The sequence below is a fragment of the Ambystoma mexicanum genome, chromosome 5p (assembly GCF_040938575.1).
Source record: "Ambystoma mexicanum isolate Mex_15411 chromosome 5p, UKY_AmexF1_1, whole genome shotgun sequence".
In the NCBI taxonomy this organism is placed as follows: domain Eukaryota; kingdom Metazoa; phylum Chordata; class Amphibia; order Caudata; family Ambystomatidae; genus Ambystoma; species Ambystoma mexicanum.
The window spans coordinates 128649298-128677101 of NC_090930.1; the positions used below are offsets into that span (position 1 = coordinate 128649298).

General features: G+C 48.9%; 1 protein-coding gene across 1 annotated transcript in view; it reads left to right on the forward strand.

The window, feature by feature from the left end:
• Positions 1-27804, forward strand: part of YIPF6 (Yip1 domain family member 6) — a 355485-nt gene that overhangs the window by 157584 nt on the left and 170097 nt on the right. Inside the window, exon 4 of the mRNA XM_069612519.1 lies at positions 6392-6434. Within this exon, the coding sequence (XP_069468620.1) occupies positions 6392-6434 (43 nt within the window). The remainder of the gene's footprint in view (positions 1-6391; positions 6435-27804) is intronic.

The following is a 27804-nucleotide window of genomic DNA, read 5'->3' on the forward strand; positions in this document are numbered from 1 at the left end:
GCTATGGAACTATCTCCCTCCCGCTCTCTGTGTGGAACCATCATACTGGAGTTTTAGGAAACACCTAAAACATGGTTATTCACTTCTCTTCTGACTACACTCTTACTGCTTTTACCTGTACAATATACTGTGTAACCAGCGCCTATTTGCCCCAGTGTTCAGAGCATGCTTATAAATGCAAAAATAAATAAGGAAGCAGAAAATTCAGGAGGATGCGACTTATGGCATAAGCTGGCGACCACCAAAGTTCCGGGTTGAATGTGGAATTGTGACTATTCTGGCGAGATAGGCTGTGAGGGAGCTGGTCAGCCAACCGGGCAGTCCAGGGATACTTCCAAAGGCTCGTGGGGCATGCAACCCTGAGAATACATAGACTAGTTGGTCCCACTAGTACAAGGGTCGAAGCACCAACAAAGGTCTTCAGAGATCAGGCAGAGGAGCAGGGCTTCACCGGGCCAGTCATTGGAAGGGATGTTGCTCCACTGCAGACGTCCTGTCATCAACCGTCTGCTCTTTTTCGAAGGATTCTTGGCTCCAACGTAGATCTCCAGAATGGCTGCAGGAGTACTCCTCTTATACAAAACTGGAGCTGAAGGCAAGTCTCAACCCAACCATTTAAAGGATCTGCACCATTCAAGCAGCCAGTAGTTGTCCAATCAGGGACAACTACTGGTTTCACATCCGCCCGAGCAGGAACCTTTCTGGCACCAGGGATGTGGACTGAGATATGAGACACAATCTCACTGGCTCTTGCGAAATTGCAGAACTTCCTTCTTAACAGGTTAGGTTAGTTTCTCAAGCTGTTTTTCTAAATGTTAAACTGCAGCTTCCAGAACCCTTTATGGAGTCGCAGTTGCTAGTGTGGCTGGACCCCGGTGGGTATTTTAGGAAGTCTTAAGTGTTTTAACAAACCAGTCTCGGCATGGTATATAGTGGCCCTGGACTGCAGGGCCAGAATGAAAGTGAGTGGCGATCCCGAGTACCTCCCAAACCTAATCTATTTTCCTCTTCAGTGTGACCGTGGCACAGTACCTACTTCATCCCTCCGCCTGTGCAGAACATCTAGGCCGCATATATCTCTACAGTGAGACTTTCAATGGAGATCGAATTTCAGCCTCTCTACTCACTGGGATTTCATGAAGTGAGGACTGACCTCATCCTTTCTCTATAGAAGCAATTGATGGTAGACTATATGATGTCTACTGTTTCAGTATATTAGTGTTTTTCCTTCTGCGACATCTCTCACCAGGACATTGGAAGTTGAAGAAAGAATGGGCCTCCTGAAGTGGGTGGTGGGCATGAGGGAACTGTGTGGCTTATACCCATCTCACTCTCCTCTGGAATGTTTGTCTTTGGAGGCCACGTACCAAAGGGAAGGAACGGAAAACTAGTGCAGCTTCCCTGCCCTCCTCATGCTCCAACCACTTGTTCTGCCCCAAGGAAATTGCACATTCCTCTCTTGATGCTGCTGAGGAAAGCGAGGCATCTCCTACTCTCCAGCCCCGCCTGACCTTTGGGGTAGTATCTTGATGTCATGCGAGGCTTGACAACAGGAATGATTCTGCACATCTACGCCTCTGCATAACTGAGGAAATGATAGCAATACCATGTCAATAGTGGGCAGATATTTTGCTGTCCGTGTGTTTGAAAATAGTGTGAACACATGGGCATTTAATGACCAGGCACAACCTTGCATAAGGTTTAGTACTAGCATTTCATGTAAGTGGCATATGAGAGAAACTTGCAATTCGATGGAACAACCTGACCTATTAATGTGAGTACTTGGTAATGAGAGAATGAAGTCTGACCTATGGTGTAAATATCTAGCATATTATGCCAGCACTACTCAATTGATGATAGTATCTCTCTGTATTGCAAACCCTGGGGATGAGGGAGGTGGGGGGGGGGAGGGAGTGTGTGTGTGTGTGTCTGTCTGTCTGTCTGTCTGTCTGTCTCTGTGTCACCAGTAACCTGATCCGTGATGGGACCAGGGAATAGTTGGCAGGATGACTCTCTACAAAGAGGCAGGAACACCAAAGTTGATCCAGACTGACAAGCCTTTATTTTTCATAGGTCAGCATGGCAAGGAAAAAGTCAAAAATGGCGCGTTTCGCTGTGCACACACCGCTTGATCATGTAGGAAGTGCAAACATAGTGAAGGTGACTTTAAAGAGGCTCATTAGTCTCTATCCCCTTGAATCCAGATAGTGTCTCCATTAGATGCTCAATGCTTTTTTACTTCCACAATGGCAGACATCTTAACCCATGCAAAGAACAGCATAATTGCTGAAAGCTAGTGAAAAAAAGTTACAAACACATTGCTTTACATTTGAACATTTAACATTTTTACAAGCGATATGGAAAGTTTGTATTGCAAACTCATTACGAAAATATTAGTGCTTAGTGCAAAACATTTCCCAATATCAGTGGCCACTTTACATGTAACGTGCTTAAGCTGTCCGTGCATGCCATAGATATCATATTAGCCTATTATGTGTGCCCAAGGGAACGTTGTATTGTGCTGTCCCTGGTTACTACTGTCACAAGTGAAAAAATGCCCACTGTGCAGAAGGGAACGCCGTTCTGTGCTGCCCATAGTTACTGCTAGCACGAATGTATAATGCCCGTCGGGGTCGCCTTTTATATACATCTAGCATAATTGCTGGCCATACTTATACGAAGGTATCCTGGGACTGGGACAAACATCAATGTATAAAGTGCATAGTGCCGGTACACACAAATGTACTGTAAACAATCTGACTGGTGCAAATATGCAAAGCAGCATTTAATTCGGATATATTAATCCCAGTTAAGTATTTACAATTCTATAAAGTGCTTGGTGCCTGTAAACATCTGTTGTAAACATAATGACTTGTGCAAAACAGCAAAAAAAAAAATATATATATATATTATGAGATCATGGATTGCAAAATTGTCACGCGATTGGTACATGACCAATTAGTATTTTTTATACTAAATACAGAAGCTTGGTGCTAGGATTGTGTATGTATTTTTTTCGTTTTGTTAGAAAGATGGCATAAAGCTGGGTTAATCCAATGCTTTTTAAGGATAGGTTTACGTTGAGGAGATAGCATACTAACTAATACATTTTTAGAGAGAGAGCTAGGTTGAAATGTAGAGGTGGGATGTAGGGACGTGCTGTGTTAGAGGTGTAGCGAGAGCATGGAGGAGAGTGCTATGTGGGAGATGTGAGAGGGAAATGGCAATTTAAAAATAAAAATATTTTTATTGGGTATTTATAATGCTCCTATACACAAGTGCTTCAAGGCACATAAAGAAAAGAGGGTGGGGAAATGGGGGGAGGAAAAAACAAAAGAAGATCCCACTAGGCCTTGTGACATTCAGAACGTGCAAGTGCAGTAGAGGCAGTGCAACGGGAGAGGAGAGGGGGGGAGAAGTGCTGGTCAGGACGGAAGGGCCAGTGCGAACGAGTGCCAGGGGAAGGTAGGTAGACAGAGCAGGGCAAGGGAGGCCACGAGATAAGTGCAAGGAAGTGTGGTGGAAGGGCTACAGCGTGCAAGCCATCAGGCTAGTGCGGGGGAAGGAGCCCAGAAGGGCAAGTGCAGCTGGAGGTGTGGGGGGCAGTTTCTTTTTGATGAAGTGCAGGAGTAGACTGGAATTATGTAGTCCTGGTGCCCTGTAAGACACGGAGCGAACCAGGTAGCCCGTCAAGAGGCAGTCAGGGACATTAGCAAGGGAGGGGGGGCGGGAATGAAGAAGAGAAAGGGAAGGTTTTGAGAAGCTTCCGGAACTTAAGGCGATCCGGCTCAAGTCTGAGACGAGCAGGGAGGACATTCCAGAGGGAGCCACCTGCGGAGAATAGAGATCTACCCCCCTACTCTCTGCTTGGAAAAGCGTCTGATCTGCAGAGAGTTAGAGCCAGATGGCCGCAGGGAGGTATTTAGGGAGAGACAGTCGGATGTAGAGGGATCCCAGGCCCCAGAAAGCCTTGCGGATGATGCAGAGGGTCATTCACCTGATCCTTGCAGCAACCAAGAGCCAGTGGAGAGATGTTAGGGCTGGGGAGGTGCAGTCTCTGGGCTTGAGGCAAAGGATAAGACTTGCAGTCCTGTTCTGGATCAGTTGAAGGGGGCAAAGGGAGGATTTATGCATATTGAGGAAGAGGCTGCTGCATTAGGCGAGCCTGTAGAGGACCAGAGCTCTGGAGCCATTGAGTGTCTGGGGGAAGGTGAGGAAAGGGAGAATGCCTCTGAGGAGGTGAAGCTGGAAGTGGCCCTTCTTGGCAAGGTCCGTCATCTGAGGAGAGAAAGAGAGAGAGGAGTCGAAGATGACACCAAGGTTTTTTGCCTCACAAGAGTGTGAGGGTGGGGGGGGGCATAGAGGAGAGGGCCGAGTGTGGGATGGAAACAGGGAGCACAGGTCCCAATTATAAAGATCTCCGTCTTACTGGCATTAAGGCAGAGATCGTTGGCAGTGCACCATAGCTGAAGTGCAGAAAGGCAGTCGGGAATGAGAGAAGAAGAGGAGGCAGAGGTGGGAAAGATTGAAGGAGAGCCGAGCGTCATCCGCATAACACTGGAAGTTAGGACAGAAGGTGGAGATCAAATGGGCTAGAGGGGCCAGGTAGATATTGAAAAGCCAAGGCTAGAGGATAGAGCCCTGGGGAACACTGTAGGTGTGGAGAGAGATGGTGGAGAGAAAAGGTGCCAGTTGAACCTGGGAAGGCCGGTCTTAAAGGAAGGTCAGCCAGTCCAGAGCCAGGTCAGAGATGCCAAGGGTATCACAGTGCTGATTTATCAGGGTGGCATGATTGACCAGATCAAAGGCAGAGGAAAGGTCAAGAAGGATGAGAACGGAAGGGGAGCTAAAATCAAGATTAGAGAGCAAGTCTTCACAGGTATTCAGGAGAGTGGTTTCCATGCTTCTGGCAGCTCTGAAGCCAGACTGGTGGTCGTGGAGACAACCAACAGATTCAGTGTGGTGGATAAGCTGGCAGATGGCCAGCTTCTCCAAGAGTTTGCCCAGGGAGGGGGTAATATAAATAGGGCAGTAGTTTCCCAGACAGAATGGTTGGCTGAAGGCTTTTTGAGGAGAGGATGCACAAAGGAGTGCTTGAGGAGTGAGGGGAAGGATCCAGTGGCAAAGGAGTAATTGCAGAAATCGGCCAATTCTGGAGTAAGGGAGACAATGTCATCCTTGATAGTTCTGGACGAGCAAGGATGCACCTGTTTGGATGATACCTTCATAGAACTGACTTGTCTGGAAACCTCATCTGGTGTTATGGGAGAAAAAGAGGAGAGTTGGAAGGGGGGGAGGGGCAGGGGCCAAGGGAGGCTGGAGAGCGGGTGAGGGAGAAGGGTGAGGAGTAGAGGAAAGAGAGGACAAAGATGCCTGGCATTTAGAAATGAAGTGAGAGGCCAGAGAAGTACAGAGGGCCAGGGAAGGCAGAGGAGAAGTGGAGTGGTTGCAGCATGGTTGGCGAGTTCAGATTTTGAAGAGTTCAGCCGTGGTGTTGGTGGCCGTAGAGATGCGGGATTGGATATAGGCCCTCTTCTTCAAGCAGATCAAGAGTCTGTAATGCCTTTGGAGCAGGCGGCTCCATGGGGTTACAGGGTTCGAAATTGAGATTCGATGAGCATGAGCTAAAACCAGCTCCTGGTTGTCGGGCATCACTGCAGGGGAACTAGGAGCTGCCAGAGATGCTCCTTTAACGTTTTGCCCATTTTGTTTCAACCATTGTGTTTACATTTATATTAGATGTGTTATAATTCTTCTTTATTAACATTCTCAAATACAAATACTCCAAGATAATGTCAAATTTACATGTTTGGAAAGCACCAGTTGACAGTAGGAGCCAAATGTAGCTCCTGGTAGCTGTTGGTTTCAAGCTAACCAGGCTCTACTGTGCTAGAAGAAGGAGCTAAATAGCTCCCAGTTCCCCTCAATTTCGAACCCTCGGTTAGTGAGCCCTGCTTGTGGAGTGGCACATGATCAGTGGCTACATCCTGGTACCTAACGGTGACACACTTTACAACAGAGGTTTAATAGGAATATGGATTAGGGAGCACAGGTTACATGAGGGTTGTGTTGCAAACAATTAAGTAACAGGAGCAGTAATTGGGGTGAGGTGGGCGTGGCCGGCAGGTGGGATCGGAGTGAGTTCGGTGCATGTAGAAGGTGCTCCATGAAGAGGATGGTTGTGAGCTCCTGCCAGAATTGCATGGGGGTAGGTGTATGTCTAATGTTGACTGATACGATGTGCTACAGCCAGGCGACATAGATTTTAATTGAACTCAACTAATAGATATCGGAGGGACAAAGGGCTGAGTCATCATGCAGAATTTGAAATATATGTTCATTTGCTCCTCGTTAGTATCATAATATTTGAATGTCTTTCTTCTTCTGACAGGGGACTTGTGGGGACCTCTAGTCTTGTGTGTGACACTAGCACTGTAAGTACTTTTTCATTTGTTGTTGAGTTTCTCTGTCATTTCAACAATTGTGGTCATTTGTTGACTTAGAACTATTTACTGGTTCATGCTATGACAAGCCCGTTTTTCCATACTACATGCGTTACCTGTGCGTCGTCTACTCTACTGCATTAGGGTCCTTTTGACCACCTTCGTTAGCATTTTTGTTGCTGGTAGAATAAAGCACAGGTTTCTGATCTTTGAGTTCCAGATAATACCACTGCAACTGATGAAATATCCAGGCCTCAGAATTTGCACTCACCACTAGCAATTGGCCTGTGATTACCTTTTGGCGAGTCGGAAATGGTATGCTGTGTGTATGTGAAGAACTGAGTGGTAGGGTTAACTTTTATACCTGACTTGTAGCTTATAACTTCACATTTTCAGCTCTTCTATTTCAATCTACTTTTTCCCCCTCCATTCCTTGCTTTCATAAACTGACTCTTGCCATGAGAACAAGCCGATTTTATAAAGTCAACATCTCTTTTGTGAACGTACTAATGACTGCAGCAATTGGTCTAGAAGTTGTTTTTTGATTTATTGAACAACACACCTGCCTTATGTAAGAGCACAATGTTTGCACCCGCCACTAGCCATTGGCTAGCAATATTTGACTCTTGCCAAGTAAGACATGGTGTGCTGTGCGTATTTATAGTATTGCGCTGGCAAGTGAGCTTCGATTGCTTGGCTGTCAATTTATACTTGAATTTGTGCCTCCTGTGTTTGGTGTTTCTTTTTTTCATTTTTATTGATCATTAGGTGACTTATTTTCCTTTTTCTGTATGTGGTCTGATGTTTTATGCAGGCTATGATAAATAATGGCCACTATGATAAATGTGATTGTTAAGGTGCATGTGATCAGCGAATGATATCTGTGAAAGCTCTGCTAGAACTGCCAAATCTCCTGCCATCATTTCTTTCTGAATAGTTTATCCAAAGGAGGCAGTGTGTTAATGGCAGTCACTTGTTGCATTTTAATGTATTAACCAACTCTCCCCACTGTAGTTTTACTTCACTTTCCCCAAATGTATTTTGCATCTTGCACTGTGTGACTGAAGCCAATCCAAGGACTGCCCCCCAAGAATCCTCTAGCCCAGGCAACAGATGTGAGCTTTTAATGCAAACTGTGGGAGGCAATCCTCCCACCCCGCTGGCTCCCCCTCAAGCCCCCTCCAATCGCCTTCCTGTGAACAGATTCCTCCCCTCCCAAGGGGGCCTGCCTATTTTTGACCACCTGGCCACTACTCCTGTCACCAGCCATCTGGACCCTGGAACTGCTGTGTAGGAACCATTGTGTCCATCATAAGGTATGTGTGGCCACCTGCCTCCCCTTCCAGTGTACAATCTGCAGCCTGGAAGCCTAACCCCTCCATTCTCTTCCTGGAAACCATTTATTATGTTTGCACACCTGTCATATCCAGCTGTGTAACTAGATCTGTTCTAATCCTCTGTGTTCTGTTAAATGTTGAGTGACTTAAGACACCATTGCAGAACAGGCACTGCATAGGTCACCCGTAAAAACTTGACCAACAAAACCAGACGTCCAGACATGGCTTTCTCCTATGCACCTTGAGAGCTTCACACCCCAGCTGGTCAGATCCGCCAAGTACCATGGTTTGGACATTGACATATACTTCTCCTTCAAACATCACATAGCAATGAAGACACAAACTGCTTGGTAACAACTTTCCTGCAGAAAGTCAAGCTCTTCATCCCAGAAAACAAATTCCCAACTGCTGTTCGAGCCTTGTTCTTCTCCCACCTGGATGCTTGCAATGCCCCTTTGGAAGGCCTTCCGGCACCTACTTTGTCTCCCCTGTGATGTTTACTGCATGCTGCAGCAAGACTCATCAAAGGACTATCAACCACATCACCCTGACCATCATCGCACTGAAGTCCACAGGCTATTTCATTGAGAAACACAGCATCTCCAGAGGTCTACGATCCACAAGCAATAAAGACATGAACTTGACTGGTGTAGGAAGGATAAAACTAAAAGACATGCCTTCTCCGTCTATGCTCCAAGTCTCTGGAAACTCCTCCCTCATCAACATCCGACTCGCCAACTTGCTTCTATAGTTCAGGAAGGAGCTCAAGACCCTCCTCTTCAAGGAATAGCTCCTCCCTAACATCTAGGTCCATAAACCGTCCACTCCCCACCTTACCTGAGACCTGGTGATCTAATACCCACTGTTTGATTCCCTGGTTACTTGTAGATCCATTGCTGACTATTGCCCCACCTTCCCCTGTTCTTAGATCCCCACTCCCTTTTTTCTGTGCGCCCTAACCTTATTCTTCCCCCTAGGAGTGTAAAGCACTCCGTTGCTTCCAGAAGCTAGATCAGCGCTCAATGAATACCCTAATGATAATAATAATAGTGATGATGATGATAATGTTGGCTTTAAACCATGCAGAGGGAGTTCAAATGCCAGATACCTGCATTGGAACTGTATCGGCATGTTTCCGATGCCTGCATGCAGACTACAATCTCAACGTGTATGCGTTTTGCTAGTCAGTCAATCTTAAAACCATTAGGCGCACATGGGAAGTATTTTCACTGTGCTGTGCTAAACCTGCTTCAAAGCTATGCTCTGGACACGAACTCTAATATGTTGAACCTCTCAGCTTTGCCTGTGCTGGAAGAGAAACAACAATAAATTCTGTTCGGGACCCAATTCTTTGCTTGAAGCACCTCTTTCTGTTCCAGGAAATGGCATACAGGACTCTGGGGTCTGTGAACTATTCCATGCTGGCGAAACAAGTACCTAGGCTTGAGGAAATAAGGTAAAATATGATTGTTTCCAGGAGCTGTCTTCACTCACGCTAAATGGGAATCCTTCAGGTTAGCCTGCTAGGATTATTGAAGTCTGCTCTGGTATGCCATCTACTCCTTTATTGGATATCAGGGATGTTGGGTCAAAATGCAATTTTTGAGGCTCGTATGCCTAACTTGGAGATTTCCCTGCAGTCTTTGCTGGCTTCTTTAGTTTGACTCCCAGAGAGTCTTTACATTAAGCCTGATTAGGAGGAAGAATTAAGGGTGACACTGTATTTTTGTGTGCTCAATCTTAGAGTTCTTAAGACTCCCAAGACCCTGGTACCCCAGAGTTTCCCAGGGAAGCTTTATTCTACTTAATGATGGATGTAGACTGGTGACTGCTGCCCGTTGTGCAAAATTACTTTCACCATGTTGAACTATTTTGACTAGCTGTTTTTTTACGGACTCCTCCAAATACCTAAAATGGAGGTTGCTTGCTCTCATCAGAGTCCTGATCCCCAGAGGATGGCTGTTTCTCTGAGCTGGATGCTATAGAAGCCTGAACTAGTTGTAGGGAGAACATAGATTTCGTTGTTTGAGTGTGAAATCACTCTGTGAATGCTTGGAGATGTTCGTATTGGTGGCCAGGCCATTGTTTGGCTTCCATGTTTATCTTAGTAGAGTCCTGTGTCCTGTGTGAGGAAGACCCCATCACCACTCACTGTCTCTTGCTACTGGAATCAAAACTTATACATCTGGAGAAATGCTGCTCATGGGAAGGAACTGAAGCTCTGCACCGGAACCTTAAGCATTCCACTGAGTCTGATGTCAAAGCACTGCCTTTCCAGTGATAAAGAAGTTACAAACGCCAGCACTCCTTAGCTCTGATCGGCAGGGACAGCTGTATTAGCTCTGCTGTCCAAAGGCCCATCTCACTGAAGTTCCTAGCAGTGCCTTTCTTACCTGTCCCAGAAGCGGGAGCCCATTTTCTGCAGACTGCCTAGCGATCCTCCATGAATGATGGACCAGGTTTTCTTCATCTGGGGACACCTGGCAAGTATCCTGGTTCCATCTCCCCAAACTGTGACGCTCCAGGGGCTCATGCTGCTTGCTGTTGACCGACCGCATCACTAACCTGAAACCTGAGGGCTCTATGTTTGCTGGTACCCCTCTGGTGTGGTCCAGAGAAGGAATCATTTATAAAATGTCTTGTCTGGGTCACTTAATGCCAACTCCATCATGGGAATCTTGCTCCTGAGCATGTAGACAACATAGGAATGGAGCATCCCCGGTGATCTCTAACCGCAGTTCTAAAACCTAATTGTGTGCTTCTTACTCCGACCCTTCCCTATGTTGGCGGGCGGAGAATCTTAATAATCTGTCCTCCTAATGTCTGCTAGTCGCCTGTGCACTGTTGCACCATTGCCAAAGCCTTCGGGGGTCTCTGGAGAATCTTACTTCGGAAACATCCCTGAAACTGTGCATCACACCTGCACGAGGACTGGACTCTGGGATTCATAATCTGGTGTTGCTGAGGGGCGTCTTAATGATTTTGATACTCATTTGGTGGTCTCATCTTTGGTTCCAACGTAATGAAACCCTTCAGCTATGACCAGAACATTGACTTCAACTGGGGAGGAAGGCTAGCTCCGGGGCAACACGCTTGTATTGGAAGCAAGACAAGGCAGCGCAACACAGGCTTGAATCCCAATCCTGTGCTTAGAAACCATTTGCTGGTGTTAAGAACAATTATAATTCTCCAGGATTCACATGCTCATGAATATTCACTGTCGTCAGGCTGGGAATCCTCAGTAAAAGAAAAACAGTTTCACTTTCACTTTAAAACTGTATTTCTCCTCTAAACCAATCACTGTCCTCTGGGCCATATTACTCCATCCAATGACCGTCCTCTCCATAAGACCCCGCCTCTGGCAGCCATCTTCAGATTTTTACTGCATGCTTGTCCCGACCATAGCCCCTGACCTGGGAACTCGGGGTCTCTGGCCCTCGCCATAGTGTTCCTGCAATGCCCCAAGGGCCCAATCATGCCCCCATCGGCTGTCTTGGAGCCAGTCCTGGGGCCTTTGGCGCCAGGCTCATATGGCAGGTATAGTTGCCATTGGGGAATGGACCAACACGGCTGCCCCCACAAGGCTTGGCGTGGAACTGCATCATGCAGTCTAGCATCTAGGGCGTGGTCCGCCTTGGAGGCACCTGGGATACTTGCTGGCTATTTAAGCCACGCCCGAGCTGAGGCACGCGCTTCGTGTTGTTCTGCACTCGCAGCGTGACATTCACCAAGTCCTGCTCGCAGAATCTTTGGCCTGCATCTACAGGGAGAAGAACACCACCATTGTTCCTCCTTACCTGTTCAGCATCCAGTTCCTCAGTTGCTCCTGAGTCTTCCCTGGAGCTCGTGTTCATCCGCAAGCAACATCCTAGAGAGGAGAGATAAGAAGAAGACACTTAGTAAGCGTTCGCCTTCCGATTCTATCGCCTACAGACTCTGCTTACCTATCGCTCTCCTGGAATTCAACAACGGTCCGGACATCTTCCACACTACACTCCGCTTCCATCTGGCCCCATTTCATCCAGGAACTTCTCGGCGACCTGCAAGGAAGAATAGCATATGTTAGCCTTATTCAGAGGACGCTCATAGCGCCGTGCATCGCGCATTCTCTTACCTTCTCGAGCACCGCCCTCTCCATCAGCTCGATGTCTTCATCATCCCTTCTGCACTTACGAGAGAAGAAGGTTAACAGGGCAACAACTATTGCGGACACACATTCTATTAGAAATAAAGACTTACCTCAAGAGTGGAGTCGCAGCCGGCCTGGACTCCCGGGCCCACGCCAGTGAAGTAACTTGGCCGAAAGGTGCCCAGCCACGACGCGCCCCTGCACAGAACAGCAGGACGGAGAGCGCCCCTTATCGAAATACAAGGTGAGGAAGGCTCTAAGGGGGTCGCAAGGGGAACACTTGGGAGGCGGGCCCGAGAGAAGGTGATTGTGGCTAAAACTGAACGTGTGTCTTCCAGAATAGACCCACGGCAGCGCAAGTCGCCGGGGGAGGTGAATCCAACCCAGAAGCGCTCCACTCCAGTCGAGTGGCGTCCCTGTGGATACAAGGTGAGGGTTACAATGCTTCAGTGTTGCTCTCCAAGCTATTTGCATGTTTCTTTTCCAGTTTTTCAATGAGAAAAGTTTTGATTTTTGTTCCAAAGAAGCCTGTGTGCTCTTTTCCCTTTTCCTCATCTACCGGCAATGGTAGTCGGTTAAGTTCCGGGCCCCTCAAGGGTGCAGATTCATCGAAGTTTCTAAAAGGTCATCTAGGGCCTACAAAGTGCTCTACGACCATGTCGATGGAGGAGGAGGGAAGGTCCCTCTTCAGGCCCTGCACCAAATGCAGGCTACGGAATGTTTGTGGAAGACAAGCACCTACAATGCCTCTACTTTCTACACCCCGGACCATAAGGAGGTAGAGTGTGCGATATGCCAAGGTTTTTCTAAGAAGAGGGCGAAAGACTGGCACAGTAGGCTGGCGGCATGGCTTCAATCCAACAAGGCCTCTGACCCGTGCTCTGTGCAGGGTCATGCCTCATCCAAGATCCGCCAGTCAGAGGAGCAGTAGTTCTTTGAGGATGCCCCATCTGTGGGGATCCAAGACGAGGCCAAGATCTGGAAGTCTTGAGTCCACCGGGTTCGCTGTTGATGCGGGTCCCAAGTTGGATAGGGCGCGATCGACATACCCCACTGCCTCCCTAACCAGCCTACCATCAAGCTTCTCTGCAAAGAGGAAGTCTTCCACCCCGGCAAAGCTACGGGAGAGATCTGATAAGCCAAGGGGGGAGGAGAAGAAGGCTGTGCAGCACCAAGCAGGCTCAACCGGCACAATTGAAGTCTTCGTCAGCGACTTCGTCAACGGCTACCACTACCAAGGCCACCTGCGGGCGCTGATCGTACGAGGGTGGCTCCTGTAGCACAGAAAGTGTCCCTGTCCGCACAGTGTGACACTAAAAGGGGTTAAGGCACCGGCCCAGACCCCGGTTCAGGCCCCTCAGGGTGACAAACCAGGGGCGAGGGGGGCGAGGGGGGCGAGGAGCGCCCTGAAACAGTCTCAGGTCGCTGCTGAAACTATGGAGGTTTCGTCCACGGACGACAAGGATCAAGAGTCCCAAGAGTCGAGGAAGACGACGCAAGGTTTAGTTTTCCTTCTCTGCCTTCTCAGCCTTCTCAGCTGAGGGACATTTCCTTGGACATTCTATCAACTCTCCACATCTTGGTTTCAGAGATTCAGATGAGGATGCCCCCAGCACCGGTACCTGCAGCATTCCAGGTCCTTGATCAACCGCCGACGAAAAAGAGGAAGCATCATCTGACGCCCCTTTATCATTCTCCTCCACCACGTTGGGCCCCATCTCCGTCAGCGGACCCTGATACGGGGACGGATACGGCACGACTACGGATAGGGACGAAGAGTTTGTCCCTGCGGACATTGAGTCGCCACATTTGGATGCCCCTCATAGTCGCCAGACGAGGTGGGATCGTTCCACTCCATGATCGCCTGGGCATCCAAGCGTTTTCAACTGGTACCTGAGGAAACCAAGAAGGCGGGTTACTTGTATCAAAGGCAAGAGGGCCAAAAGGAAGACTATCATGGCGGTTCCCTTTCTGTACAATATTTGGTAAGCAGGCCTGGCGCTTATGAAGAACCGTTGCACGGCTCCAGCCAAGTATAGGGTGCCAGACTCCGAACCCAAGGGCCTGAGGTTGTAGCCATCGCCGGACTAGGTCAGACGGCTAACCCGTCTTCATCATCGTCAGTGCCTCCGGACAGCGAGGGGAAAAGGATGGACGCCATGGGAAAGAAAGTGATTTACATGACGGCATCCACAATCAAGGCGGCCAACACCCTAGCGATCCTAGCCAGGTACGACAGGGAATTGTGGTACAAACTAGGACTGATTGTGGAGTTCCTCCCTCACGAAAAGAAGATGGAAGCCCTCCCCCTCTTCCAGGAAGGAGTGGTGGCATCGGACCATGCCATCACAGTGGCAGTGGATGTCGCGGACACGGGGTTCCGCCAGATTGGGAATGGTGTCTGCATTCTTTGACAGGGAAGGATGAAGGCCCCTAACTTCTGTCACGAGGTCCAGGTGAAGGTACTGGACATGCCCTTTGGGGAGAATCTGTTTGGGAAGGCCGTCGGCGAGTCCCTCCAGGCCATCAAGACGGATACGAAGACGCCCCGTTCCCTCGGCACTCTGCAGCAGCATCGCTTGTCATCTTTTCGCTCCTACAGGGAAAAATCGAGCAGGTCATCAAAAGGTTTCTCCACTTCTTACAGACAGCCTTCCCGGTCCTCAATGCAAGAATCCTACAGAGGTCGCTCTGAGTCCTACGGTAGCAGAGGACACTGTGCTTGCAGAGCAGGACGCCGGCGCCCACCAAGCCTGAGCCGACCAAGACGACAGGCTACAACTCGTGCACCCCGGTCGGAGGCCGGCTGATGAGGTGGAGAAAGATCACCACCGACAGATGGGTGCTGGACGTTCTTGCCTATAAGCACACTTTGGCGTTTCAATGCAGGTATCCTTGTATTCTTCTGGTTCCCCGTCTGGAGCAGCACATCCGTCAGCTTCTGGAAGAGGTTTTCTCTTTTGTGAGCATGCTACGAAAAGGGGCGATCGAGTTAGTTCCCCCAACGGCTCTGGGGCTCCGGAGTCTATTCCAGATACTTTCTAGTCAGAAAGAGGACAGAGGGCTGCACGTGCTGGAGAAAGGGGATTTCTTGACTTTGTTGGACCTGGAGGACACCGATTTCCACATCCCCATTCACAAGGAACATCGGAATTTTCTATGCTTCGTGGTGCAGGGCAAGCACTATCGGTTCAAGGCCCTACAATTCGGTTTGAAGTCGGCCCCAAGAGTGTTGACAAAATGCCCGGCACCAGTGGCGGCCCATCTACATCTGCAGAGCATACACGTATACCCGTACCTGGACGACTGGCTGATACGCTCTTGCTTGTGGGTACTGCCAGATGAACACACAACAGCGATGACCGTCTTGACTATTGACGGAGCTGGGATTCTCTGTCAACTATCCGAAGTCCTGCTGAACGCCCTCGCAGAACGCTCTGTTCCTCAGCACCAGACTCAACAGTGTCTTGCCTGGCGTCACCCTCGGAGGAGAGGCTAGCAGCAGACTCAACAGTGTCTTGCCTGGCGTCGCCCTCGGAGAGAGGCTAGCAGCCATTCAAGGAAAGATACGACTGTCGTCGGCGAAGACGGCCATGGTGCCGGTTATCAAGTCGTTACTGGGCATGATGTCGTCCTGCAGGTTACAGATATGATAGGTTAGTTTATATAGCGCCTATAAACAATGTGTTTCAAAGCACTTCAAGGCAAGGGAGGGATCAAGAGAAAATACAATTCTTACATGCCATGAAAATTAAGAATGTGAAATTAACTATCGTATTCGGCCTGGCGACATTTCAGATAGTGCAAGAGCTAAGAAATGGATAAGGAAGGAGGAGAAGAGTTCGAAGGAAATGGAAACAGAAAGGCGATTACCGTACTAGGCCTGACAACATTTCTGGTAGAGCCGGAGATTAACAAAAGGTCAGGGGGAGGGGTGCAGAAAGCTAGGGGAGGAACAAAACAAGCTACTATCGTACTAGGCCTGACGACATTTCAGATACTGCTGGATGGGGGTGGGAGGGAAACCGGTAAGGGGAGTGGGAGGAGTCAGACAAGATTGCTATCATACTAGGTCCAAGGACAATTCTGATAGAGTAAGTGCATAGAAGAAAGTAAGGGGAAGAGGGGAGAAGATAGGAAAAAGGGAGAGGAGGATAGAACAAAGCAAATACAATTGCCAAAGTTATGCAACCCCTACAATGATTCCTGCATGCCCGTTGGATACAGGTGTCCGGAAGTTTCATGGACAAGATCCCTCAAAGAGGAGTTCCGTCTGGTGATAGTGGTGGGGGTTCCACTCCCACATGGCTCAAGGTACGGGATTTCAAAACCACTCATAACAGGAGACGGTCACCACGGATGCTTCCCTGGAAGATTGGGGAGCACACACCGGACTTCTGCACGCTGTAGGCCTGTGACTGCCAGAGTAGAAGGATCTGCATATCCACATCCTGGAACTATGGGTGGTTTTCTGGGCCCTCAAGTCGTTCCTACCATCTCTGAAAGGCAAGGTGGTGAGTATCTTCACAGACACCACCACCATGTTCTACATCAGGAAGCAGAGTGGCACTCGATCCCCAGCCCTCTCCAAGGAGGCCCAGGATTTGTGGCACTGAGCCGTCAGACAGGGGATGTTCCTCGTCCCTCTTCACCTGGCAGGAGTCAAGAACACCATCGCAGACTCCCTCAGCAGGGAACTCCGCTCCTGCCACGAAATTCAATTTACCATGAACTACAGTACAGAGAGCATCAACTTCCTAGACCTTCAGGGGCAAGTGAGGACAAACTTTCCTGCAATCTGTTCAGAAAAGAGATAGACCGCAATACCCTACTGCACTATAACAGCAAGCATCACAGAAACCTACGGAACAATTTACCCTATGGTAAATTTTTGAGGTTACGTCGGAATTGCACAGAAATCGGCCAATATAAAGAACACGCAGCGGATTTAGAACAGAGACTTAGAGCAAGGGGTTACCGGTAAGGAATAACAACAAGAGAGCATTATATACCACCCCGGGAGTCCCTGCTTACTCCAAAAAAATAGAACTATGGAAAATGAAAGGATAACTTGTGTCACTACCTTTGGACCAAACACAACTAAAATACAACATATAATCAAGAAGTTTTGGCCTTTAATACAACTTGGTCTGCCCGATGAACTACCACCTAGGATGGCCAGAAATCTCAAGGAACAACTTACTCATGAAAGAAAACATCCCGTACCACGCTCTGGAACTTTAGGGACCTTTCAGGCCACCATCCATGTGGCCAGTGCGTAGCATGCAAACTGATGAAGAAAATGAAAACTTTCAACATTGGCAATAAAGATTGGGTACTCAAACACTTCTCTAATTGCAAAACCAACAATGCAATCTACCTAATTGAGTGTCCGTGTGGTCTCAGATACATCGGACAGACTCAAAGACCTGCCAACAAGAGAATAAGTGAATATCGTTCACGTATCCGCTATAAGACACACAATGCCCCAATAGTTTCACATTTCTTGGAACTGCGACACGATCCAGATGACTTCACCTGGTGGGTGATTGACAAGGTGGAGAGTAATGCCAACATCAGCAACGCTTTGAAACACAAAGAAGCCTGGTGGATTTTTAAACTCTAGACAATAACACATGGTCTGAATGAGGCCAAGGTCACATGGGAGTCATACCAACACAAACACCTATGCTCTGTGTTTAAGCTTTATTATACACAGCCATGCCCCTTCGACTGCCCCCCATGGGCCATTCACCTTGGGGACTTTCCACTATAGACCACGTACCTATTTGAGGAGGTACCTACTGGTACCAGTACTGTTACTGACATACATACATTCCTCTTGTCGACCTTGGGCGGTTTACAACTGCTACATGAGTTTTACCTCGCATCATTCATTTGTTTGGCTCTATCCATTTATGCCAAATCATGTAGCATGCTACCAGTGCTCCGGTCCTCTAAGATTTTCCAACAATTTTTCCACATAATGCTTCTAACACAACTCTCTCTGCATATGACTACGCCCCGTAAGAATGTTTCTAGTAGTTCTGATGCTGTTAGGGGGCTCTGCTAGCCCTTCTATCTTTTGCAGCTATTTTGAAAACTACATTGCCACCTTTACACCTACGGTGTTCGGGACCCCGGACAGCTGGCTCAGTCCTGCTGAATGGCTTGGCAGCGCAGGCATCGACTACTGTCCTGTCCGTGTGCCATAGCTACCTGCTGGACGCTTGCTGCGTGCGCGCATGCGTAGGAATCTTACTAGTTCCATGCGCATGCGTGCAGCTTCTCCTGACAAGTCAGCTGAATCACGGCACCTCGGAAGAGCCGTGGGCCGGATACCGCTACAGGAAACAGCCCGTAGCGATCCACTCGTGCTGTCCAGGCATTTTTCGAATTAAGGTAAGCAGCCAGCCCCTGCACTGCGACCTCCATGATGAGCTTTATGCCTCGATATGCTCAATGTGATGGATATAGCAGAGATCTACCTTACGTTCCTGCTTTCCCTCTCTTTTTCTCCGCTCTTCCCTCCTTCCACCCGCCGACCTTTTAGCTATGAAATTACACATATGCAAACTACTGTGTCCGAGATGCAATCCATGACGATGACCCGTGACATCATTTTTCTGCAAAGCAGCCCTAGCTTCACTTGTGTTTCCCAGTGTGCAGGTATGAATGTTTTCTCTTCCGCCTCTTTGATCCAGACCATTCTTGGTATTTGTGTTTTACCTCATTACACAGTGTACTAGTCTATCTGTTCTCTTTCTAGCCCCAGCGCATGACTGAGACTACCCTTCCAAACTTGTAGAAACCTTCTAGCTACAAGAATCTCTAATCAGAAACAGCGCTTTCCTGTACCCACTTACCTGAAGGAAGTGAATACAGGATACCTTTCCCTCCCCAGCTTTCACCCCACAGGTGAGCCTACGCTCAGTTCCATAATAACATTTCAGACTACGGCTGATATTGTTTTGCTGCCAATTTGCAAGTATCCTTTATTATGGCCATTTGCTAGGTAGTAGTGTTTTATTGTACAAAGTTTTTAATAACAGTACTCCGGGACTACCCTTGGGTCTCATTTGTCTTTTCCCCTTCCCCTGCTTCTTTTCCTCCCCAACCCAACCCTCCCTCCCCCCTACCCTCTTTTCTTTTCCTTCTGCCATCCCTTTGTTATTCCTCCTTCCCCGGTCCTTTCTAGAGAGCCCGATTCCAGAGGCCCAGACGAAGGCTTACCAACAAGTAGCCGAAACGCCCTTGGACAAAGCCATGAGCTTTCTTGACTGTTCACACCAACCTCAAAGGGGGCACCTCCCCCTGGCATAGGCCGATAGTTTTGGTCCTCTGTTGAATTCATTTCACTTCCTTAACTTGCCTTCTGCAATTTACATGGTGTTTTTGGACCATTGTTGAATTCACTCCACTATCCTATTTTGTCTATACCAAATATTTGGTGATTTTGTTTGATTGCTGGAAATTACCTGGAATTTACCTGTTTATTACAAACATTTTCAGATTTAGGATTTTGATTTGTTTTTTCTGTATGCTTTGCTGTGATTTCGCAACACACGTATAGTACTAACCCACCAATGACGTTATAATTGGTTGTTATACTTTTTTATACGTTTTTACCATGCTGCATTCTGTTTATACTCTGTAAAATTATAACTGCAGATTATGAACTGTATTTAAAAAGAGAGAGAAAAAAAACTCAAAATTTAATAAAGTAACTACTAATATTCAAAAAGCAGTGTTTCAAGATACTGGCTTTATCTTGAAATTTTGTTTTCTTACTTTCAAGGATACATGGCTTATTGATGTTTGAGCAATATATTGAAATAGAGATAACAAATTAAGTTAGGCACTCTAAACTAAGTGTAATGCCAAGAATTGTATTCGTGGTTGGAGCCCCCATTTTTGTTCTCTACGAGTGGGAGCTTCATCAGCATCAGGTGGACCGCCTGTTCGGCGAATGGGGCAGATCCCAGATTGATCTGTTTGCGATGGTGGCGAACTCCAAATACCAGACGTCCGTCAGCAGGTTCCACCAACCGAGGAGCTTGGGGGGTACGCGTTCTCCTTCCCGTGGGAAGGGTAGTTTCTGTAAGCGTTCCCTCTCCTTCTACGAGTCATCAACACACTCAGACAGTGCCAATGCAAGATGATAATCATCGTCCCGGCGTGGCTGAGCCAGATTTTGTATCTGGACCTTCTCAGCTTGTCAGCGGTGCTTCCAGTCAAGTTGCCGGTTGTTCCATATTTTCTCACCAGAGAGGGAGGCGAAATCCTGCATCACGAATCAGGATCGCTGAACATGAAGGCTTGGCTCTTGCAGCCTTAGAGTTTGGAGGTTGAGTTACCAGCGGACTGCAGGGAGGTCCTCGCCAAGGCCAGGGCATCACCGACTTTGAAGTGCTACGGCCCTAAGTGAATGCGTTTTGCTACATGGTGGCGGTCGCAGAAGATTACCCCTCTGAATGTCACGGCTAATCAGATCCTTCCATACTTGCTGTCCTTGGAAAAGGCTGGGCTTGCTCACGCATCCATCAAGGTACATCTGGCGGCCATCTCCCGCTACACCAGATCCCCAGGGAGGTCACCGTTGTGGTCCCACAGACTCGTCAAGGAGTTTATCAAAGGCCTTTTCCGATCCTTCTCGCGGGTGAAGGCTCCGTCCCCGGCGTGGGAACTCAACATGGTTCTGACTAGGCTCATATGGGGCCCCCTTCGAGCCTATGCATCAGGCCCCACTCAAGTTGCTCTCGTGGAAGACTGCTTTTCTTGTGGCCATCATCTCTGCTAGGTGTGTAGATGACATCTAGGCCCTATCCTGCTAGCAACCGTACCTGACTTTCCACGAATTCCACCTCAACGAGCCTTTGGTGTTGCCTGTTTTCTTCCCAAAACCTTTCTCACCGGCGGAGAGGACCTTGCACTCGCTGAACGTTTCTCATGCCCTGAAGTTCTACGTAACCCGCACAAAGAGTTTTCGGAATACTTCAGTTGTTTGTGAACTTTGGTTCAGTGAACCGTGGGAAGGCTTTGTCCAAGGCTTCCATTTCAAGATGGCTCTCGGGCTACATCATGCACTACCATTGGTTGGCTAACCGAACGCTGCCTGGCTGTCCGAGTACCCACTCCACCAGAGCGATTGCTGCGACAAGGGCGTTCCTGTCTGGTGTGCCCGTGCTGGAAATATGCAGGGCTGCACGTGGAGGTACACAAACATCTTCACAAAGCTCTACTGCGTCGACAGGGATTCCAGGGAGGAGTCCAGAGTCGGCCAAGCAGCGCTACGCAACTTGTTCGCTTGAGGTGAGTCTGTTCTATAGGTAAGAGTTAATTGCTTCTGTTGACCCTTTCCACCTCCCGTGGTTATGTAATGTTGTACTGCTGTGCATTATTCATTCATGAGCATGTGAATCCATGCTGGAGAAGGTATAAGTTCTCCAGCATGTGGTCTGGCATGGATTTACATGCCCATGAATATTCCCTGTCGTTGGGCTGGGAATCCTCGGTAAAGAAAAAAATCATTTTTATTTCTGAACTGTCTTTCTCCTAACAACCAATCACTGAGCTCTGGGTCATACAGCCCCCAGCCATTGACTGCCCTCTACCTAAGCCCCTCTTCAGGCAGCCATCTTCATATTTTTACCGCACGTTCAAGTGTTGGGAGTCCTTGTGCTTAGCTCTCGAGCTTTTACTGTGATTTTTGCTTTTTGGGAAAGTTTTACTCTATTTTCTGGTCAGTTGAGCCTGTGTGCCCCATCAATCATCCTTCTGATTAATGGGGACCCGTTTTTCGGATTCTTCAGCACCCCTCAAGGGCGGATTTCGTTTCGTTTCTTTGTGGAAGCTTCCAGAAGATTCGTCAGGCCTACACCGCCTAGATCATGTCGGACGAGAAGGATTCCCCTTCCCTTCTCATGCTTTGCTCCGACTGCCGTTTGCAGAATATTTACATGGACGACAAACCTTCCCAGTGCCTGTACTGCCTGTACCCAATGCATAAGGAGGAGGATTGTGCGTTTTGCTGTGAACTCTAGAAAAATACGTTAAAGGGTCGGTGTAAACGGATGAAAGAGTTTGTTTGTTTGTTTTATTCACTGTTTGTGCGCGCCAGACCCAGGGGTAGCAGGGCGCAGTGGCAAGGAAATGCGAAACTTACAAGGTTACATCATAGCAAAATGTACATTAGAAATTACATTAGGGTCACACAAATAATTACAAAATATACAGATTCAAATAGGTCAATCAGAATTGCAATTGTATAAAGTGAAGGTCTACTAATTAATACCAGTAGGAGGTAGGTAACACCGGTCAACTGAGGTCAGTCGAGGTAAGGAATTGAATGACTTTTTTCCTGAAACAAAGGTAGGGCAGGTCCGCTCTAAGGTCTTGTGGTAGTGAGTTCCAGGTTTTAGCAGACTTTACTGGGAAGCTATTTCCTCCAATAGTAGTGAGTCTAAAGTTTGGTATTGTCAAGCAATTAGAATTGCCAACTCTAGTAGGTCTAAGAGATGTTCTCCTGTGGAATTTGTCAGTCAGGTAACTAGGGGCAGAGTTATTAAGGGTTTTGTGGGTCAGGGATAGCATCTTGAGGTTTATTTTGTTCTCCGTGGTCAACCAGTTGTGATGGCGTCTGGCGGAAGAGATATAGGACCTTTTATTAATGCCTAGTGCTGCTCTCAGGGCATTATTTTGTAATGTTTGTAGTCTTTGGGTTATTTTTCTATTAGCTCCAGAGTATAGAGCATTGCAATAATCAATTCTGGAGAGAATTAAGGCTCTAGCCAGGATTAGGCAACTCTTATTGGAAAGGAATGGTTTACCGGCTCTTATCAGTTTGCACGTGTAGGCCGTGGAGGAGGCAAGGCATTTTAGCTGTTTATCAAGTGATAGGGTAGAATCAAGATAGAATCCCAGGGTTTTTAGATCCTTGGATACTTGGATGATGTTCCCATCTATGTTGAAGGAGGAGAATTCCTGTCCTAGTTTTTTGATATTGTCTTGGGTACCCAAAATAATCAACTCTGTTTTATCGTTTAGACAAAGGCCGTGCGTGGCCCTCCATGCCTGGATAAGGTATACCTTGTTCACCAATTCCGTGTCTTTAGCATGATCCCCAGAAAGCAGGAGGAGGATCTGTGTATCATCGGCATAATTAGTGTAGGTGATACCAAGATGGTCCAGATCATCAAACAGGGGCTTGGTGAAGATATTGTATAGAGTTGGGAATACACAAGAGCCCTGGGGAACACCACAAGAGATAGGGGTGGGATCTGCCGCTGCTGAGGGGGAGAAGACTCATCATTCTCTCGCTCAGGAATGACTTTATCCATCCAATGGATTCCGAAGAGAAATCGGTAGCGGAGTCCAGTGACTGCAGAGGACTTTGTGATCCACCAAATCAAAGGCAGCTGAGCGGTCCAGGAGTAGTAGGAGTACTGTTCTCCCTTTGTCTCTCAGCTCATCAATTTGAGACTTCAAGTCAATGAGGGCAGTTTCTGTTCCGTGTAGGGGACGGAAGCCCGATTGTCTTTCTCCTAATAGGTTATGTAATTCTAGGTGCTTTTGAATTTGGTTGTATGCGGCTTTGTCCAGAATCTTAAGAAGAAACGGTACCGCAGTAATAGGGCGGTAATTAGTAGGGATGAGGGGGTCTAATGTCTGCTTTTTAAGGAGAGGGAGTACCCAGGACTGTTTAAGGTTGGCATGGATGGTGCCTGAGGCGAAGGAGGCGTTAATCAATTTGGCGATAAAGGGAGATAATTCTCTGACAGCGTCTTTTATTAGCTGTGCTGGGCAAATGTCACCTTTGGCTGCAGGCCAAGACCTCTGCACCAGGTGGTTCCCAAGGGCATGCCTCTCCAGGATACGGGAAGGCTGAGCAGGCTTCTAAGTCCTTTGAGGGCGCCGCTTCCGCTGGGGTCCAACAAAAGGCTAAGCACCGTGAGTCCGCTACCGTCGGGAGTACTGTTGCGGCGGGCTCCTCGGCGTCAGGGCGCATTGGACATCCCCAGCTGTATCGGTCTCCAGTCAACGCTCTGGATCTTCATCCAAGAGGAAGCCGGATCACCTGGGCAAAGTAAAGGTGGCCCCGGAGACGTCCAAGGAGAAGACCAAAACGGGTACGGCGTCCGGCCTACCCTCGGTGGAGAAGGCCAAAGGGGACCGAATCTCCGACCCGACCCCTAAGGAAAAGGTGTAAAGACTGGTAGGGGGTGTCTGTACTTCCGCTCTCTATATGGTAGAGGAGAGGCCCAGAGGACCCCAGCCAAGATTCTCTATTATTGGTAACGTAGTCGAGCAATCAAGGCCTAGCTTCTCAGGAGGTGATGCAGCCTGGTTCTTAAATACAGTGTAGTCCCCGAACTCCCACACACTGTATTACTGAAAACACAGTCTTTATATAATTAATATTCAAAGGTATGGACACGATCACAATAACGCACTTTGTACTCGGAAATCCACGTTGATAAATATATACAATTCTAAAGTGGTACCACCAATGTTATCAAATCTCATTCAAGTGCATCAACTGTACGGTTAAAATGTCACACAGATCAATAACGAGGAAACCAGCAATAGAGATAGGAAGGAACGCAAGATGGTTGAAACAATAGACAGAATTCGGACCCCTACCCTTAGGCACAGTTCTGTGTGGAGATCCCCCCACCTGGGCAACCTGTAAATAAAGATATATAGCACAAGCCCAGTCCATATATTGTTCAATAGTCTTATTTCCTCCTATTAAGGTTTTACCCCCCCCCAATGTACCTGGTGGAGTAGAGTTCTCCGAAGATGCGTCGACCGATCCTTCTTGAGTGACTCCCTTTAAAGCAGGAGCCACGGATCGTCGAGAGGCGTCGAGGAACTCGGCGTTCGGTGTCGGGGAATCGACGGCCCTTCTTGAGTGCCCTCCCTTTAAGGCAGGAGTCACGGGTCGTCGAACGTCCGACGGAGAACAGGTTGAACTACGGCGGCGAAGTGGCAGCTTTGTTCCTAGTGGTGCTCGTCGACGACGGAGCGTTGGCGTCCTGCAAGGAAGAGGCATGCAGGGCTCCTCGGTGACGATAGTTCTGGACCGCAAAGAGAGGATGAAGAACTGTGGCCCAGCAAGGGCGTCGAGTCGTAGGGGTTTCTGTGATCTTTAGGTGGCGGGAAACCCACAGGTGGATGCTCCTCGGCGCGTCGACGGTCGGGCCTTCTGCAGCGGGATAAAGCAGGCGACGATGCAGACGAGAGCGTCCGATGATCAAATTAAGTTCTTAGGCAAACGGAAGCACGGCGGCTCCGGTTGGCGACGGCGGTCATCGACAGTGGCGGACAACAGTCCGGGTGCTTCCCTTTGGGATTCCGCGGCAGTCCCCGTCTCGGGTCGGCAGCCTGTCGTAGGTCTGACTACCAGGGTGCTTTGGCAAAGATCAGCTGGTGCACGATGGTCCCTCGTAGCTTGGGAAGAGGGCGCTTTACCAGTTCCTCTCTGGGTCAGTCCTTGAAGACACAGCAGCTTTCAGATTGTGAAGGAGAGCAACAGCACTTCTTCTCATCTAGCGGGGCTTCAAGGTCAAGCTTCAGTTACTCCAGTTACTCGTCGTAGTGGACTTCAGCTTCTGAACAATTTCCAGTGGTGAGAGGTCCCCAGATATACTATTCGGTCTCTCATCCACACTGCTAGGTCACAATCTGCAGCCAATCATCCAGAAGGGCATTCATGCAGTCAGCCAGCCAATCAGGCACGCAGTGCATTCAGGCCATCCTTCTCCCGCTCAGACACTCAAAACAAGGAATGTGGATTGCGACAAGTACCCAGCCATTCAACACTACACACTGCATTCAGGCCAGTTTCGGGCAGCGCTGTCTCAGTCTTTGTCTCTCATGCCAGAAACCAGACAATAACAACAAGAAGTGCATATTGGTCACACACTCCATTCACCCAGGTCCCACCCACAGGAGGTACCCACAACATACATCACCAGGAAGGCTCCAGCTAGTCTGGCCGGACCTTCACAACACCACCATATATGGCACTTCCACCCAACAGCCAGTCAGGGGGAAGGGACAGAGTCAGGGCTTCCCAGGACTTTGGGAAAACAAGGTAATAGGTAATAGAAAGCAAGAGGCCGCAGGGGCCATTTTGTTTTCCATCAGGAATCAACTGATTCCAATGGCAGAGCCGGGGTATCCATAAATGGAGGATACTCTGCGCACCTGTCAAATTCAGCATGTAGCTGCCACCAGCCCATACCCTGTTCTGCGGGCTACCCACAGGTGCCCAAATACATACACTAGGGGCACAGGGTTGTACCCCCACCCATGGGTGCCCTAAGGGTATCCCACGGGTCCGTTCACCAAACCAAAAGAGAGAGAGCTGCACCGCCAGGAGTCTCACATGAACTCCTGCGCGGAAAACACGACGGAACACACGATAAAAAGCAGTAAAGGACAAGGATACGGAGGCCCTGTCCCTCCGATGCATTTCCAGCATCACAGAAGGCCAAGCAGAATAAGGCGTCTGAGGCGACCACGAAGGCCAAGCGGTACAAAGGGGCCTGGCCTGACCGTGAAGGCCCAGGTGCACCAGACGAAGACAGCGCCTTCCTTCGAGGTGGTGCCAGAGTCTCTTTCGAAGGCCGCGGGGGTGGACCCGCAGGGCGCCCTTCCGAAGGCAAGAGTGTCCTTCCCTCGCAGGAGGGAGGCTGCGTTCCAGCCCATTGAGAAGACCCTGGAAAAGAGGATGCCAATCATCTCCCCGAGATGTCCCCTCTGGATGCGAAGAAAGGGCGAGGGGGCATTGAAGTCCTCCAGGGCACGGATATCTCCTCTACTGAGGAGGCGGAACTCGTCTACCTCCAGACCATCTAGGACGAGGGCGACAACGATGAGAGATACCGTCGAGGAAGGCTACGGAGGGCCTCAAGACGAGGACTTTGGTTCTGCCCCTACACCCCAGCTTCCTATCCCTACGCCTCAACCGCCACCTAGAGACCGCTCAATGGACATTCTCTCGACTCTGCATACACTGGTATCCGAGATACAGAGGATGGCGTCGCCGCCCGCTCCCCCATCGGCGCTGGTGCCGACCGCCCCACTGATGGGGGAACCGCCATCCAAGAACAGGAAGAGGCACCTGCTGCCTCCTTGCCACCCCACGCCTCCTTCTCCGACACCCCCTTCAGTGAGACGAAGTCGGACACAGCGACGATGGCCACAGACTGATGACAGGGGGCCAGGGGACCTCCGTCGCCTCCGCCCATATCCTCTCCGCCGTACGAGATAGGATCGTTCCATGCAATGATCTCCAGAGCATCAGAGCTTTTCCAGCTCACGCCGGAGGAGGAGAAGGAGGAGGACTTCTTATACCAGCACTGTGAGGTGCAGAGGAAGACAATCCTTTCAGTACCGTTCTTGGATGACATTTGGGAGGAAGGACTGGCGCTCATGAAGAACCCTTCTACAGCCCCAGCGAAGAGGGACCGCCTAGAGAAGAAGTACAGGGTGCCGGACACTGCGCCTAAGTGCTTCAGGGCCCAACCGTCACTGGACTCAGTGCTTTCTGCAGCAGCCAAGAAGAAGTAATTGTGCTCTGCGTCTTTGGCAGCGTCCACTCCTGACAACGAGGGGAAGAAATTGGATGCGAATGGAAGGCGAGGTGTCTACTCTGCAGCGACGACCATCAAGGCCGCCCGCACTCTCGCTATCGTAGCTCGCTACGACCGGGAGCTGTGATTCAAGCTTGCACCTCTGCTGGACTACCTCCCTGACGATATGAGGTCAGAGGCGTTGGAGATTCTTCAAGAGGGTGAAGTGGCGTCGGACCAGGCCATCATGGTGGCCACAGACATCACAGATTGTGGGTTTTTGCCACATGGGCAATGGCATTTGCCTTTCCTGC